Source organism: Bos grunniens, chromosome X (assembly GCF_055505025.1).
Source record: "Bos grunniens cultivar Pamir isolate PY7600 chromosome X, Bosgru_T2T1.0, whole genome shotgun sequence".
Taxonomy (NCBI): Eukaryota; Metazoa; Chordata; class Mammalia; order Artiodactyla; family Bovidae; genus Bos; species Bos grunniens.
The window spans coordinates 85,646,455-85,662,326 of NC_141194.1; the positions used below are offsets into that span (position 1 = coordinate 85,646,455).

The 15,872-nt window shown below is 38.8% G+C and overlaps 1 protein-coding gene across 50 annotated transcripts in view; it reads right to left on the minus strand.

Moving 5' to 3' along the window:
- The window catches only part of TMEM164 (transmembrane protein 164), a 179,763-nt gene that overhangs the window by 96,709 nt on the left and 67,182 nt on the right, over positions 1-15,872 (minus strand). For 40 of the 50 annotated variants that reach the window (XR_015158443.1, XR_015158445.1, XR_015158441.1 and 37 more), the window contains one exon: positions 10,617-10,666. The exons of 7 other annotated variants lie outside the window; for them this stretch is intronic. Coding sequence is in view for 20 of the 43 variants with exons in the window: in XM_086386608.1 (XP_086242734.1) it covers positions 10,617-10,666 (50 nt within the window). In the remaining 23 variants the exon portion in view is untranslated. Of the gene's footprint in view, positions 1-2,992; positions 3,076-10,616; positions 10,667-13,244; positions 14,283-15,702; positions 15,851-15,872 lie in introns of those variants that run through there. 3 more of the 50 variants (XM_086386629.1, XM_086386612.1, XM_086386634.1) reach the window with 3 other exon arrangements.

The window sequence follows — 15,872 nt, forward strand, 5'->3', positions numbered from 1 at the left end:
AAAAGAGAGTTTAGCAAACCAAGGAAGAATTATAAAAAATATTGTAGCAGCAGAATTAAACTTCACATTGGAGATGGCAAAGTGCAAAATCTATCAATTCATAGTATGGAGGCCAAATCTGAACCTCTCCCAAGTACACAGAGGAAATGGAAAGCTGACCATATAAATGTGACAAAGGTTGTTATTAGAAAATCTATTAATGTAACAGATGAAATGGGGAGATCAAAGGAGAAAACTCAAACGAACCTCTCAATAGATTCTCAAAAACCATTAGCTAAATTCAACAACTATTCCTGATTTTAAAGTAGGGGGGGGTGATGGTGATTTAAAAATAAGATAATTCTTTAACATACAAAGGATGTTTAATTTTAACCAATAACCAACATCAGAATTAAAAGTGAAAACAATAGGAACGTTTCCCTTAAAATCAGAAACAAGGCAAGAATTCCTGCCAATACTACTATCATTTAACACTGTCCAGGAAGTTCTAACTAAAACAATCAGGCTTGAAAAAAGTTTTGCTCTTTAAAAGAAGACCAAGTTATCAGAGTTGATACTCTTAATTTCCAAAATAATCAAAGTGAAGTAATTGAAAAACTACTAGAAGAGTTAAGCATGGTGGTCAAATATAAAATAAACATATAAAATCAAAATCTTTCCTATGTACCAGTAATGATCAGTTTGAACATAGAATAAATCATATCACAAACTATAAACTCTCCAGAAATGACATTAATAAGAAATCTGTGAGATATACAACCTGCACACACTTCTAAAGAACATAGAAGAAAACTTGAATAAATTAAGAAATCTACCTTGTCTTTTCTTAGATAGATTCACTATGGTAAGGACATTAATGATATTTTAGATTTAAAGTAATTTCAATCAAAACAACAGGATTTGGGGGAAGAGTCTGACAAAAACTTTTTAAGTTCATTTGGAAGGGGAAAAAATGGTTCAGATGAGCTATGAAAAAAGTGTGAGTAAAGTAACAGTCTGGGAAGAATGGTGAAGAGAAATCTGGCCTGCTAGCTGTTGCAAATACAAGAGTCTGAAATTGGTGGCGAACCCAACAGAGACACTGACAAAATAGTATAAAAAGCCATCCAAATAAACCTCAGTGTCAGGGAGGAAGAAATTTTCCTCTGCCCTTCTGGGTTCTTCTGGCTAGTCTAAGAATTCAATTGACGTGAGACCAATTAAGAGGAGAAAATCATAAAAAAGTTTAATGACATGTATACAAGAGAGAGACCCAGGAGAACTGAGTAACTTGCCAAAATAGCTGAAACCCTCAGCGTAAATACCATCTTAGAGAACAGATATGTGAACACAGCAAGGGAAGGAGAGGGTGGGAATGAACTGAGAGAGTAGCATTAACATATACACACTACCATGTATAAAACAGATAGCTAGTGCTGTGAAACACAAGAAGATCAGCTTGGTGCTCTGTGATGACCTGGAGGAGTGAGATGGGGAGCAGGGTAGAAGGCTCAAGAGGGAGGAGATATATGTATATTTATAGGTGATTCACTTCATGGCACAGCAGAAGCACAACTTTGTAAAACAATTATCCTCCAATTTAAAAAATATCCTATGATAAACCATAATGGAAAAGAATATTTAAAAAGAATGTGTGTGTGTGTATATATATATATAAAACCAAATCACTTTGCTGTACAATAGGAATTAACATTTTAAGTCAACTGTATTTCAATAAAAATAAATAAATAAAGACAAAACAGGATGATAGAGGTAGGGGTTTGGGACTTAAAAGGGGAGAAAGGCAAGTCAAATGGAGATGGGCAAACAAATTTTGCTGGGCCATGAAGAGAATGAGAACAGAAAACTCAGAGTTTCCCCCACCATACCTAGCTGATACTCTGTAGATTATCTCTGATGAGAGCACTATGTCAAAAATAAGCCCTTTATTATACTTTAGGCAGCTAAGAAGGAGGTAAAAAGAAAGACTTTCTGAGTCTTCTGTCAATCTTAAAACTAAGAACATACGTAAATTAATCCTCACGCCAAAGTGACGGGGTGGCAAATTTTGCTCCCCTATGCTAGCATATATAAGAATTTATGTATGATAAAAATGTAACAGCAGTAACCATAGGGAAATAGTTAATCAACAAACAGTGCTCAAATAAATGACAATTTGGGCAAAAATATTCTACATCTCTACCTCATACTACACACAAAATGAATTTTAGATGAACTGACAGCTAAAATATTTGAAAACAGATTAAAAAGCTAGATTGTCTACCTGATCTGGAATGATAAATCTCTTCAAGCATAAAAGCACTGGAAGAAATAACCACTTTTATTGAAGGTGGTGCAGAAACCAATCAATGTGACCAATAAAAATGTAGAATATACATCAAAAGGATTGTCAACAAGTTAGAAGGCAGTCTGGGAAAAACATTTACTGCAAAGGTGATAAAGGGTTAATACTCTTTATATATGGACAACTCATTCAGATCCACAAGAGGAGAAATAATTTTATATTAAAAAAAAAACAAAAAAGTGACATTTCACAAATTAAAATATGTAATGGGTTCAAATTGGAAAAGGAGTACGTCAAAGCTGTATATTGTCACCCTGCTTATTTAACTTATATGCAGAGTACATCACGAGAAACGCTGGGCTGGAAGAAGCACAAGCTGGAATCAAGATTGCTGGGAGAAATATCAATAACCTCAGATATGCAGATGACACCACCCTTACGGCAGAAGTGAAGAGGAACTCAAAAGCCTCTTGATGAAAGTGAAAGAGGAGAGTGAAAAAGTTGGCTTAAAGCTCAACATTCAGAAAATGAAGATCATGGCATCTGGTCCCATCACTTTATGGGGAATATATGGGGAAACCGTAGAAGTTCTTTGGGCTCCAGAATCACTGCAGATGGTAACTGCAGCCATAAAATTAAAAGACGCTTACTCCTTGGAAGAAAAGTTATGACCAACCTAGATAGCATATTGAAAAGCAGAGACATTACTTTGCCAACAAAGGTCCATCTAGTCAAGGCTATGGTTTTTCCAGTGGTCATGTATGGATGCAAGAGTTGGACTCTGAAGAAAGCTGAGCGCTGAAGAATTGATGCTTTTGAACTGTGGTGTTAGAGAAGACTCTTAGTCCCTTGGACTGCAAGGAGATCCAACCAGTCCATTCTAAAGGAGATCAAAAAAAAAAAAAAGGAGATCAGTCCTGGGTGTTCTTTGGAAGGAATGATGCTGAAGCTGAAACTCCAATACTTTGGCCACCTCATGGGAAGAGTTGACTCATTGGAAAAGACTCTGATGATGGGAGGTGTTGGGGGCAGGAGGAAAACGGGACAACAGAGGATGAGATGGCTGGATGGCATCACTGACTCGATGGACGTGAGTTTGAGTGAACTCTGGGAGATGGTGACGGACAGGGAGGCCTGGCGTGCTGCAATTCATGGGGTCGCAAAGAGTCGGACATGACTGAGCGACTGAACTGAACTGAACTGAATGTGTAATAAGCATAGTATGTACCTGTTTGGAATTTTCTATAATGAAATTTGAAGCAGAAAAAAAATGAGGAAAGGGGCAAAAAGAAAGAAAAAGAAAAGCTACCAGAGGAGCTGGGGAGTACCTGCTCTCTTTCCTTTTTTTGGGTGGCAAAAGAGAATCGTATTTATTAAGAACCTAAAAGGCAGGCTGATTCATATTATGCAACAGGGTATTTTCCCTAAAGGTAACTGCAAAAGGTACCTTTTTTGACGTCAGTAGCAGGAGAGAAAGCACAGAATGGCCTCTATGGATATAATACTCAAACTTGAGTGGGAGAAAGAATTCTGTGGCTTGGATGTTGAAGATGGTAGATAGCTCTTTAGATGAGAATCACTCAAAACAGCCAAATGAATAAAAAGAAAATGGCTCAGACTCAGAGACACAGACCAACACTGCCTGTACAGACTCGATACAACATGCGTCCACAGCATGGAAGAGCTGGGAACGGGATGGGGGATAAGGGGCCAAATGCTGCCAGGCTGGCATTCTAGGACATGGAAGTCAACCATGCCCAAGGTTGCTACAGTGGAGGCTCCACGTTCGAGGCACATGTTTTTCCCTTGGGCAGCCAGTTACAGCAGCTGACTAAGCAGGTCACATGTCAACTGTGAGGCACATAAAGGGAGCACTCTGGGACCCAGCCAGAACACTGGGGAACCATCATTCCCTCTTGTCAAGTGCAGCATGGGAACCCTGTGGAGAGTTCCGCCCCTTCCCCACCCTAAAGAGAATTGCCAGCCCCTGTGCAGCATGGTGCTTGCAGCCTGCTGGGCACACCATACCCCTTTCCTGCAGTGACTGGGCATGCCTCCATGAAGAGCATGCCAGCCCCTGCTTTGCTGGGAAGCAAACAAATTCATGTGTGGCTGCCACAGCAAAGGGCTGCTAGAAAAAATAATAGTTGGGTAGGTAGCACTAGTCAATGCACCCACAGCAGGGCCTACCTGTGTACACTGAAATTTATGAAATTTTAAATCAGATGTTATCATGGTTGTTAACCCTTTCTTTCAATAGTACCAGAAGAACAGAAAATACTCCCTTAAGCAACATAAGGCAGTGTTTAGGAGCACTGGTTCTGCAGTCAGAGAGATACTGGATCGAATCCCACCTACACCACTTACAAGCCACTTAAATCACATAAACTTTCAGAGCCTGTTGTCTTGATCTAACTGAGGGTACTGTTTGTACCTCCCACATAGGCATGCTGGGAGGACTAAATGAGATATCCATGTTAAATACTCCCCACCTTGACTACACACAATAAACCCGATTAAAAGCATTAGCAGGAGGAGGAAGAAAGGGAATCCTGACTCTGCCACTAAGTAATCTTCAGTTCAGTCGCTCAGTTGCGTCCTACTCTTTGTGACCCCATGAACCGCAGCATGCCGGGCTTCCCTGTCCATCACCAACTCCCAGAGCTTACTCAAACTCATATGTCCATTGAGTTGGTGATGCCATCCAACTGTCTCATCCTCTGTTGTCCCCTTCTCTTCCTGCATTCAATCTTTCCCAGCATCAGGGTCTTTTCAAATGAGTCAGTTCTTCGCATCAGGTTGCCAAATTATTGGAGTTTCAGCTTCACCATCATCAGTCCTTACAATGAATATTCAGGACTGGTTTCCTTTAGGATGGATTAGTTGGATCTCCTTGCAGTCCAAGGGACTCTCCAACACCACAGTTTAAAAGCATGTAATCTTAGCCAAGTTATTTAAAATCTCTTGGCCCCAACTGCTTTATTTGTCATGTGTATAAAATGTACTCCCTATCTCATGACATTAGTTGGAGGATTAGATAAGATCCTTTAAGACAAAGTCCTTTAAGAACAGTAAACAGAGCTGTACTATTAGAGCTATCTACTTTCTAAAACAATGATTTTCAACTTCACACTGCACACAGTATTTTCACAGTAGAATAATAAGTACCCATGAAAAATTAAGTGTATGGTTAAAAACTTGGATGAATCTCCAAGGAATTATGCTAAATTAAAAAAAAAAGCTAATCACCTTTGGGATTTATATTGATTGCATTTATGCAACAATGTGATTGCATTTGTTGGAGAAGGAAATGGCAACCCACTCCAGTGTTCTTGCCTGGAGAATCCCAGGGATGAGGGAGCCTGGTGGGCTGCCATCTCAGGGGTCGCACAGAGTCAGACACGACTGAAGTGACTTAGCAGCAGCAGCAGCATGATTGCATTTATATCAACATTTTTGAAATGACAAATTTAAAGACATGGAGAACAGATGAGTTGCCAGGGGTCAGGGAAAACATGCAAGTGGGAGGGAACGAATTTGGCTTTAAAAGGACAACAGGAGGGATCCTCATGGTGATGAAACTATTCTTTGTATTGACTGTATGTTTGTGATATCATAGCACAGTTTTGCAATAAGTTACAACTGGAGGAAACTAATTAAAGGGTATATGGGATCTCTCTGTATTTTCCTTATAACTTCTACATCATAATGATATTTGTTATATTTTATTTTACATAGTTTCTCAAAATATAAAATTTAATTTAAAAATGATGTGAGCAATGTGAGTACATGATAAAATAGGGGAAAACCTGTGATATCATCAAGTGAAAAAAAGCAGAATAAAAAACTACAATTAAAGAAGACAAAAAGTAAAGAAATAAGCATAAATCTTGAGATAGGAGGCAAAAACAGGAAAAGGAAATAAATATAAAATGTTGAAAATTAAGTAAATATATATATGAAAAGTGAAAGTGAAAGTCACTCACTCGTGTCCAACTCTTTGTGACCCCATAGACTAGACAGTCCATGGAATTCTCCAGGCCAGAATACTGGAGTGGGTAGCCTTTCCCTTCTCCAGGCATCTTCCCAACCCAGGAATCATACCCAGGTCTCCCGCATTGCAGGCAGATTCTTTACCACCTGAGCCACAAGGGAAGCCCCCCCTCCCAAAAAAATATATATATATAAAATCAAAATAAGGTAAAAGGGATAAATATATCCAAAACCAGGTTCTATAAAGCCACCAAAAATAGATAAAAGTGCTTACTAAACTGACTAATATATAAAATATGAGACAGAACACAAAGTCAGACAAGACTAAGCCCAAGAAAGAAAAATATGACTACAATGAGAAAGGCTTATTATAAAACTATATGCTCAACTAAATTCATGGCAATATTTTTGAAAACTTATAATAAATAACTCCTAGAAAAATACAAATGATCAACATTTACCCACAATGATTTGAATATATGATTTACCATATAAAACACTGGAAAGGTGATTAAGGGTCTACCAATTGAAAAAGGCACTGAGACTTCATATTTGGGCTTTACAGTTGAATTTTATCTGATCTCAAAAAACAAAAAAACAAAAAAAACCACATAATTTCTAAAGGTAGTTAAAGTATGCCAGGCCAGAAAAAAGAAGGAAAATTCTGCAGTTCATTTTATGTAACCTACATAATTTTAATCCTTAAACTTGAAGAATCCAATAAAAAAATGACTCCAATTTCACTTATGAATACTGAGGGCAGGCTCTAAATAAAAGATTGACAAGTAGTATCCAGCAATGTATCAAAACAGTAATATAATATATTATTTTAGTAATGTAAGAGTTGTTCAAAACCAGATATCTAATGACATAATTCCCTATATCAAAAACTTTAAAAAAAAAAAGATCAGAAATCATTGAAAAAGCATTTGATAAAATACAAAAACATTCCCTTTTAAAATATCACTAAGTAAATGTGGAAACTATTTAAAAATACCAACAGCAAATATGGAAAAACACAGAAAACATTTCTATTTAAAACTGGTTATAGAAAAAGTGGCCCACCAGCATTGTTTTTATTTAATGCTGTCTTTGAGTTTCTAGCAAAAAATAGAAGAAAATTAAATAATTAGAATAACCATTGGAAAGAAAAGATAAACTACCCATTCCAGTATTCTTGCCTGTAAAATTCTATGGACAGAGGAGCCTGGTGGGCTACAGTCCATGGAGTCATGGAGTCAGACATGACTGAGCACAAACAAACATACAAGGGCCCACCCTAAATCCAGGGTGATCTCATCTCAAAATCTGCAATTACATGTGCAAAGATAGTTCTTCCAAATAAGGTTACCTTTGCAGGTTCTGGGGTTACAACTTGGGCATACCTTTGGGGCCACTATTAAATCTGCTGCAATCTGATAAGAAAAAAAAGATAAAACTAAAATAAAAGTTACTGGAGCTAACAAGACAATTTGGTAAAATAGCTAGATATGAAAAGTATTTTTTAAATTAATAAACTTTTTCTATTTTAGCAAGAGGCATTTAGGAACGGAAAGGAGGACAATATTGCACTCCTAATGAACAAAAAAGCTCTTTTTTTTTTTTTTTTAACAGAAAAGCTCTTAATTCTTTAGAATAAATGTATCAAGAATGGTATAAAATAAGATCTGAACAGGAGGAAAGAAATAACCATTTCTTAGACAAAAACAGCTATGTATTTAAAAAATGATTCTTACAAAATTGAAATATAAATTTAATGCCGTTCTAATTAAAATCACAATAGGATGGGGTTGGGGGACTGATTAAATGATATTAAAATGTGTATAAAGAAAAAATGCCAATGAATAGCCAAGATAAATATTTTTAAGCTAATTTAATCTAATCAACATGACTAAGGTAAATAAGACACACAGATAAAACAGGAGAATTCATAAATGGATCCTTGGATATAAAAGGTTTAATGACAAAGATAGTAGTTCAATTTACAAGGGAAAGTAGGAATTACTTAACATATTCTGCTACTACCACTGGTTATCCATCTTTGAGAAAACAGTCTCAACAAAGACTGGGAACCCAGAAGCTATAAAAAACATTATCATATTTGGATATGAAAAAAGGGATGTAGAAAAAATTATGTGGCAAAATATACCATCAGTAAAATCAACATATACAGATTTGGGAAATATGTCTATAATAAAGATGGTAGCCTGAGGGCCAATATCCAAAATATACAAAGAGGCCTTACAAGTTAAGAAAAATATAAACAACCCCTAGGAAATGGGTAGGTAATATGAGCACACAATTCAAAGAGCAAATCCAACTGGACAAAAAATGAGAGAATACTGAAATGCATTATTAGCCAAGCAAATACATTCATTAAGTTGTCAAGATTATAAAAGAATCATAAAACCTTATGCTGATAGGGATGTGAAAAAAAGAATAATCTCATATATTACAAAGAGAAAAAGTGAATTATAACAGCCTGTTTTTATAAATTGATATGGTAACAAATATTTATTTACAAATAAACATTTGTGTGTGTGTGTATACATGTGTTATAAATTGAAAGCACTAGTATGTAAGGGCACAAGCACAATGATGTTTAAATTCAGCATGGACTGTAGTGGCCAAAATCTGGAAAGAATGTATATGTTCATCAATAGGGAAATGGCTAAATAAATTGTGTATCCACAAAATATTTTCTAGCCTTTTAAAAGACAAAGAGCTATACCAAGAGGCTTTGATAGATTTTCATGGGATATTGTTGAGTGAAAATAAGTAGGATGTATATATAGGATTCTATTTTTGTAAAACAATGAACAAAAACAACAAAACATTCCAAAACCCATTTGTGTGTGTGTGTGTGTGTGTGTGTGTGTGTATACCTACAAGCATGAAGAAAAATATAGAAGGATACATACTGGTTTGGTAATATACAGGGACAATGTGGAAAGACAGGGCAAAGGCCAAACCAAACAAGGAAAATGAGGGGCAGGGGAGGACTACTAAAACAAACAAATCCAGCAATCATATTTATGTATTTTATATGTACAAACACATATAAATTGAATTAAGTTTAGAAGGATACAGTAAAAAAGAAAACAAAACAAAAGCAAAATATGGTCTCTGCTTGTTTAAAAAAAAAAAAAGGAGGGCAGTAACCAAAATAATTTCTTGGTAGGATTAGTGATGGTGCTTATTTTCTTTTTGTGTGTGTTTTTGCATTTTCTGTAATGAGAATTACAACTCCCATAATAATGAAATAAAAACCAATAAATGTTAGTTTTAAAACATTGCACTGAAAGACTGACCCCATTTTGGGAAATCAAGGGAAGGAAACAGGGTTAAATACCCCTTTTTCCTTAGGAGCTGTCCAAGTAAGAGACTTATGAAATCGGGACACATTACCCCTCATCCAGCAGAAAGTTATTCACCTAAGGCAAGAGACTAAGTGGCTATTCCAAGGAGCTATTTGAAGCAACAAATGGGGTATATTTTCCCCTACCTCACACTTTAATGACTTAGTAAATCAGAAAGTCATTTATGCCACTCTCAATTATCCAAGGATCTGCTGGGCTCTCTACTTTTTGCCCCCTCTCTCTGGTTTGGGGCCATTTCCCTGCTCAGAAACAGCTCCAAAATGGGGGCTGGGGAAGGGGGAAAGAGATGAAATTAACTGGATCGATTTAGCTTCTCATTAGCAACTCTAATAAAAGGTTTGATAAGCAAAATGGTCACAACTCCTGGTTCACATGAGGCTTCCAGGACTCTTGAGAATTTCATTTAAGTAAACTTGCCTTCAGACAAACATGATTTGCCTGCAATACACTTTAATAGATTTGGATGCTTGTTATTTTAAAGAAAGTCAGGACTTGTAATAAGGTGATATTTTTCTCTCCTCACTTTAATTTGCACTTTAACAACAACAAGAGCAATAAAAGATAAAAACACAAGAACACAGGCCTTTAAAGTATCCTCAGTGGAACAAGAGAACCACAGTACAAAGCTCTGTGAGTAGGGGAGGGCTGTCTGGCCCCAGCAGGCTCTCAAGAGAAACTTTAGGAGGGTGGCAACCTTCCAAGGGAGCATGTCTTGGCCATAAACCATCACCACAAGGAATCGGTAGAAGGGATCTGCCAGAGCTTACCAAAAGCACAAAGGCTAAGTCTCCACATATAACATCTCCCTGTTTCATTGGACCCTTGAAGACATTTGTCTCTTGGGAAGCCCAGACATATAGCATTGCAACTTCAATGTGCTCACAATGTGTTCACCATCCTTTTTTACCAAGCAGACAAAGCAATTCAGCAACAGCAACAGAAAAACAATTTGCCCTTACTTGAAGATGACAATGGCTCCTGGACATGGAGGGCAGGCCAGGAGAAAGATCTGCAATGGAAAAAAAATTGTTTGGTTATCATGAGAAATGCTGGACACAGTGAGACAGTGTTACTTTAATAATGCTAATTCTAATGCTACTAACAATAAAATAACCAAACTCTTACAGGGAAAAAATATATATATAATATAAAAAACTTTAAAAGACAAGCAAGTGGTTTTCTAAACATGTTTGTGTTTGTACATGCATCTACGTGTGCCTGTACTGGCTGTGTGTGTGGTGGGGAAGGTGGGGGAAAGAGGAAACAGACGGATGGACAGTAGAAGAAGTAACTGCTTGGAGCACAGGAGATGGGGAAAGCTTTTCCTTAAGCCATTTCAGCCTCACTTCCTTTTACCCTCTAGAACACTCAATTTTTCAATACTTCAGCTTTGGTATGATATGATACAAGTAGCCAGGATAAGAAGTTTTTAACCCAGGACAAGTAAAAATGGATTCTGAGCATAGGATAAGCACACAAATACCCTCTGATTTGCCTCCCATGGGGGAAGGTGGGTTAATCAATAACTAACTTTGCCAGATTTAGCAAACAAAAACACAGGATGCCAAGTTAAATTTGAATTTCAGATAAACAATGAACAATGTTTTAGTATCGGTATATCCTGGGTATTCCATGGAACATACATGTGCTAAAACATTATTATCAAAATTCAAGGTTAACTGGACAGCTTGAGTTTTTTATCTGGCAATCCTATTGATTTTGCCACTCCCAGGCTCTTAATTTCCCTTTGATTTTGAAGGGGAGCCGAATTTGCTACCCCAAAGTTTGTTTGGCACAAGGATTATTTTACGCTGACTGATTTTAAGAAACAACAGACATAGGAAAAGCTCTGAAAACTGTAGAAGTTACCTTTCTGTACAATATATTTACATTTATATGGAAAATCTCCATTTGTTCAGGTGTCTCCCTCTAGGAAAAGGATAACTCTAAATCTTTATACTCTCTCAATAAGGGGGAAGGCAAGGACTTAAATCTGTGTAACAACCTTACCCTTGTTTACTGCACTCTTCCTGGTCACCTCCAGGAACTGGCCTCCTCCACCCCTACCTCTCAACCAATACCAAGCATGTTTATCTTTAGCTAAAGATGGTATTTAAGGTGGTAGCTTGGGCCATTTCAGGGAGTTCATTTTCCTGGGTATCCCCCATGTATACAGGAGGTATACATATTATTAAACTTCCGTTGTTTTTCTCCTGTTAATCTTACTGTGGAGGAGGGGGTGTGTGTCTCAGCCAGGAACCTATAAGAGTAGAGGGAAAATTATTTTTCTTCCCCCACATTTGATTGGTTTGTTTCAAAGCCTGACTAGTTGGTTCCTCTTCTATTCTCCCTGCTCAAACCAAACAAAAAGAACCTGATCCTTCTAAGAGACTATCAGTTCCATGCTCCTTGGTTTGAACTAGGCTTAGGTTATTACAGCCTTCAGAAACCCACAGCAGTGGCAGTTTGACTGCACCAAAGTCAAACCTTGTTTGACTTCGCTCAAGGGGGACAAAGAAAGCCCTGCAGAGTTGTACAAAGTGCAAATTCCTGGGCTCCCCCCATGAGGAATGCTGATTCCATAAGTCAGGGGTTCCAGGAATCTGTGCATTTTAACAAAAGCCCTAGGAGATTCAACTATTCTAAGCAGCCAGGTGTACTCAAGGTTTGATCAAAGACATTCAGCAGGACAAAAGACTGACCAAAGAATGAAACTCATGTTTATGGAGTTACTTCACCTATGGTGACTTAATGTTGCAGATTTACAAAATCATTGCTATGTGTTCCTCTCTTGTGGTAAGCATTTATGAATAGACATTATTGGCATTATGGGCCGGTTTGGCTTTGTCCCGGGTATCTTCTTTATATTCTGTTCATCAGTTCTCTCAGAATCTACATTTAAAAGGAAAGGGTACTCTAAGGAAAATCACTCTAAGTAGAGATACCTGAATCCCTGCAGCGACTAAGAGAAAGAATGGGGAAGAAAGGATCCTGAAAGGAACACAGCCGGGAGTCCATCACTCACACAATACCTCATCAAGAACCCACCAAGAAAAAATCCATTGAGAATGTTACTTTCCCCTGTAGATCAATTTGATTAAAAGTGCAAACCCAGTGACAATTACAGGTCCACAATCCTTTATCTGCAATCGCCAAATCCAAAAAGGTCTAAGAAACAGAATGTGGGGTTTGGTTTTTTTTAAAAAAAAAAACTAATTTGGTAGCAGACATGACTTGAACTGAGCTGAGGCTCTTTATAGACTGTCTTTATTCCATTTATGGTGAGTATTCATACGTTTTCCACAATAAGAATGTACTTTGATTAGGGGGTGCTGTCCCAGATCCCATTGGCAGTGTCTGTAAAACACTCCACAGTCTCAGTATTGCCTTTCTAAAATCCAAAAAACTCAAGACTTCTGAAATACATCTGACCTTCATGGTTTGGGATAAGGACTGTCAACTTGGAATTTCAATCACCCAAACATGAACTTAACCCCAATTCCCCACCCTACCCATCAGAACAGTACAAGAGAGAAAGAAACCAAGCTGGTATTCTTTACCACTGACCCGGAAGCAAAGTTACTCACCTTAGGCAAGGGACCAAGTTGGAGGCTGTACATAATTACCCAGCATCAGGCCATCAAAGGCTACACTCAGAAGTTACAGTATACAGAAAGCAGACAGGGGCCCCCAAGCACCTTGTAAAGAATACTTCTGGAGTCACCTAAGAGTCATGCTAGCAATCTTCCTGAGCTTCTGGAATACCCTAGATACTTCCGACACACTAAAACAGAGACGCAAAAATGCAACACACCCCCCCTCCTCCCGACTTTTGTATACACACAGCCAAGAGGAAATAAGCAGATTCTTGGGGGAGGGAGGGGCAATTTCTCTGTAACTGCCCCATTTGGCTGGTTCTGATCCCCGATGTCCCTATATGGGGAAGCCCAGAAACCTCCTGAAGAAAGCAAGCCTCCAGTCCCAACTTAATCACGGATCTGATTTCTTTCGAGGCAGCTCATCTAGTCTTTACTCTTAAGTGAGTTTTCCAACAGTTACTCACCTATGGTCATGTCATTTCCAACCAACACACTGGCTTTCCCCATCTTGCCTATCTATCCCCAGCACCAGGATAGAGGGTATCTTTTTCAAGCAACTTTTAAAATCAGATACATGGAGAATATCAAAAAAACAGGTTTGAAAAAGGACCCCGACCCCATCCTATTTCTTTTCCGGTAAACTCATGGTCTCCTCTGGCAGCGTCCTAGATTTACGACACTAAACCTCTCTGCTTTGTCATGCTGGAACCACATCCATAATCACCATCAACCAAAGGATCAGAGTGAAGATAAGATGTTAATTCAGAGGCCCAAAGGCCCCCAGCCTTGGCCCAAATATCCCTGCTCTCTTCTTTGGTTGGCTGCCAATGGCCTCCAAATTTTGTTGGCATGTGTTTTAGCCTAGCAGACGGAAAGCTAAACTATCCCTTCAGCTGCAAATAGAGTGGGAAGAGAGGATACTTGGAAGTGCAAACAAGGAGGGCAGGAAGATGAGAAGGCATCTGAGTACATCCCAGCACCGACGTGGCACTTTGTCTTCTTGCTGCCATCTGCCCGGATAGGCATCTGAAGAAAAGAGCAGGGAGCATAACAGAGAAATGCTACCATGTCCTTCCATTGATCCACTGTCTGGGAGGCAAGCAGGGCTTTGTTATGAAATCCCACTTTACAGATGGAGAAACTCAGGGGGAAGGTTCTGATGAGGTTTCTGGCAAGAACCCAGGTCCTGTAATAAACTCTCAACACTTTTCACCTCACACCTGACATGGTCCTAGCCTCATGGGGGCTTCTTTTCTTTAGATTCTCGCCCTGTGCCTCAACTCCCACAGCACACATGGAGTCACCCCAGGGTCCTCACATCTGTACCACAACATAGCTCCTCCAATCTCCTCCTTACAAGCTGAGACATCTCAAAACACAGACCTGCCTGGGCAGCAAATTATATTTACACAGATGGGTTTCAGAGTCCAGCATTCCCCAAAGACAGGCTCACATTACATCCAACCAGCTTCATTCTCTGATCTACTGGGTGCTGGAGATTCTCAAATCCTTACAGAACTGAAATCTTTTGGGGCTGGTTTTTCCTGGAAAAACCTGCAGGTTCCATTAAAAAACCACACTCTCTCAGCTTCTACAGGAGAGAGTGACTGTTATCTTGCCCAGAAACTCAAAAATTCCATTTTTTCCTAAGCACATAACCTAGGTACCAGCAGCTGTACCAGTTGATCCTCTACCTCTGAGACACTCTGGTTCCAGGTTCCCACCTTCTCCACCCAAGCTCTCAGCATCATTTGTCCCACTTCCTGTTCTTGTTTCTGTTCCATGGTCATATTAGCCCCAGGTTCACTGGCATCAATACCCTGTTCCCTGTCGAATTCTGCTCAACCCCAATATCATATTCATTAACCCCTCATGGTCATAACACTGAAAGAAGAAAATTTTTGTTCATAGGAAGAAGTGTTAGTACTATGAGAAATGTAGGCGGGAAGAATGGCCAGTCACCAAGACCATCCTAACTGAGGGGCTAGCCAGGTTAAGCAATGACAGGATGAGAAAACTAAATCAAAGGGAAAGAGAGTGAGAGAGGGACAGGAGAGTAGCATTTGGCTTGCAACACAATCTTCCAAGGCCCAGCTCCAGTTCTCTTGGCTCCACCGCCTAGGAGGGCACCCATCTATTTGGGGGTTCTTAAAGGAATACCTATAAACATAACCCACCATAGCAAAGATCCATTCCTTAGGCTACCCAAAGTCTGTCTTGGGTTTTATTCACTAATGTGAATAAAACTCTTGGGGCCTCATCTTCTCTCTCCTTGGACTGATGAAATGATTTTCACTGGTTTCTTGCCTCCAGACACACTGCTGATAAGGGGGATTGCTCTAAAATGTATCTCTGATCTTTCCTTTAGAATCCTTTAATGGCTGGCCAGTAACTATAGGAAAAGCTCAACCTCCTTAGCAAGGCAGGTGAGGCTTTCTCTACTCACCTTGCTGATCTCTTCAGCTTGCTGGCTTCAGGCACTGTCCCAAACTGTATCTTGAGCATATTCCATGTCATAAACAGACTTCGATAATCTCATTTTCTAATAGCTTCATGTTATTCAACTATATGGATATGCAACAATTTACTCAACCCATCTCTTCCTGTCACACATGT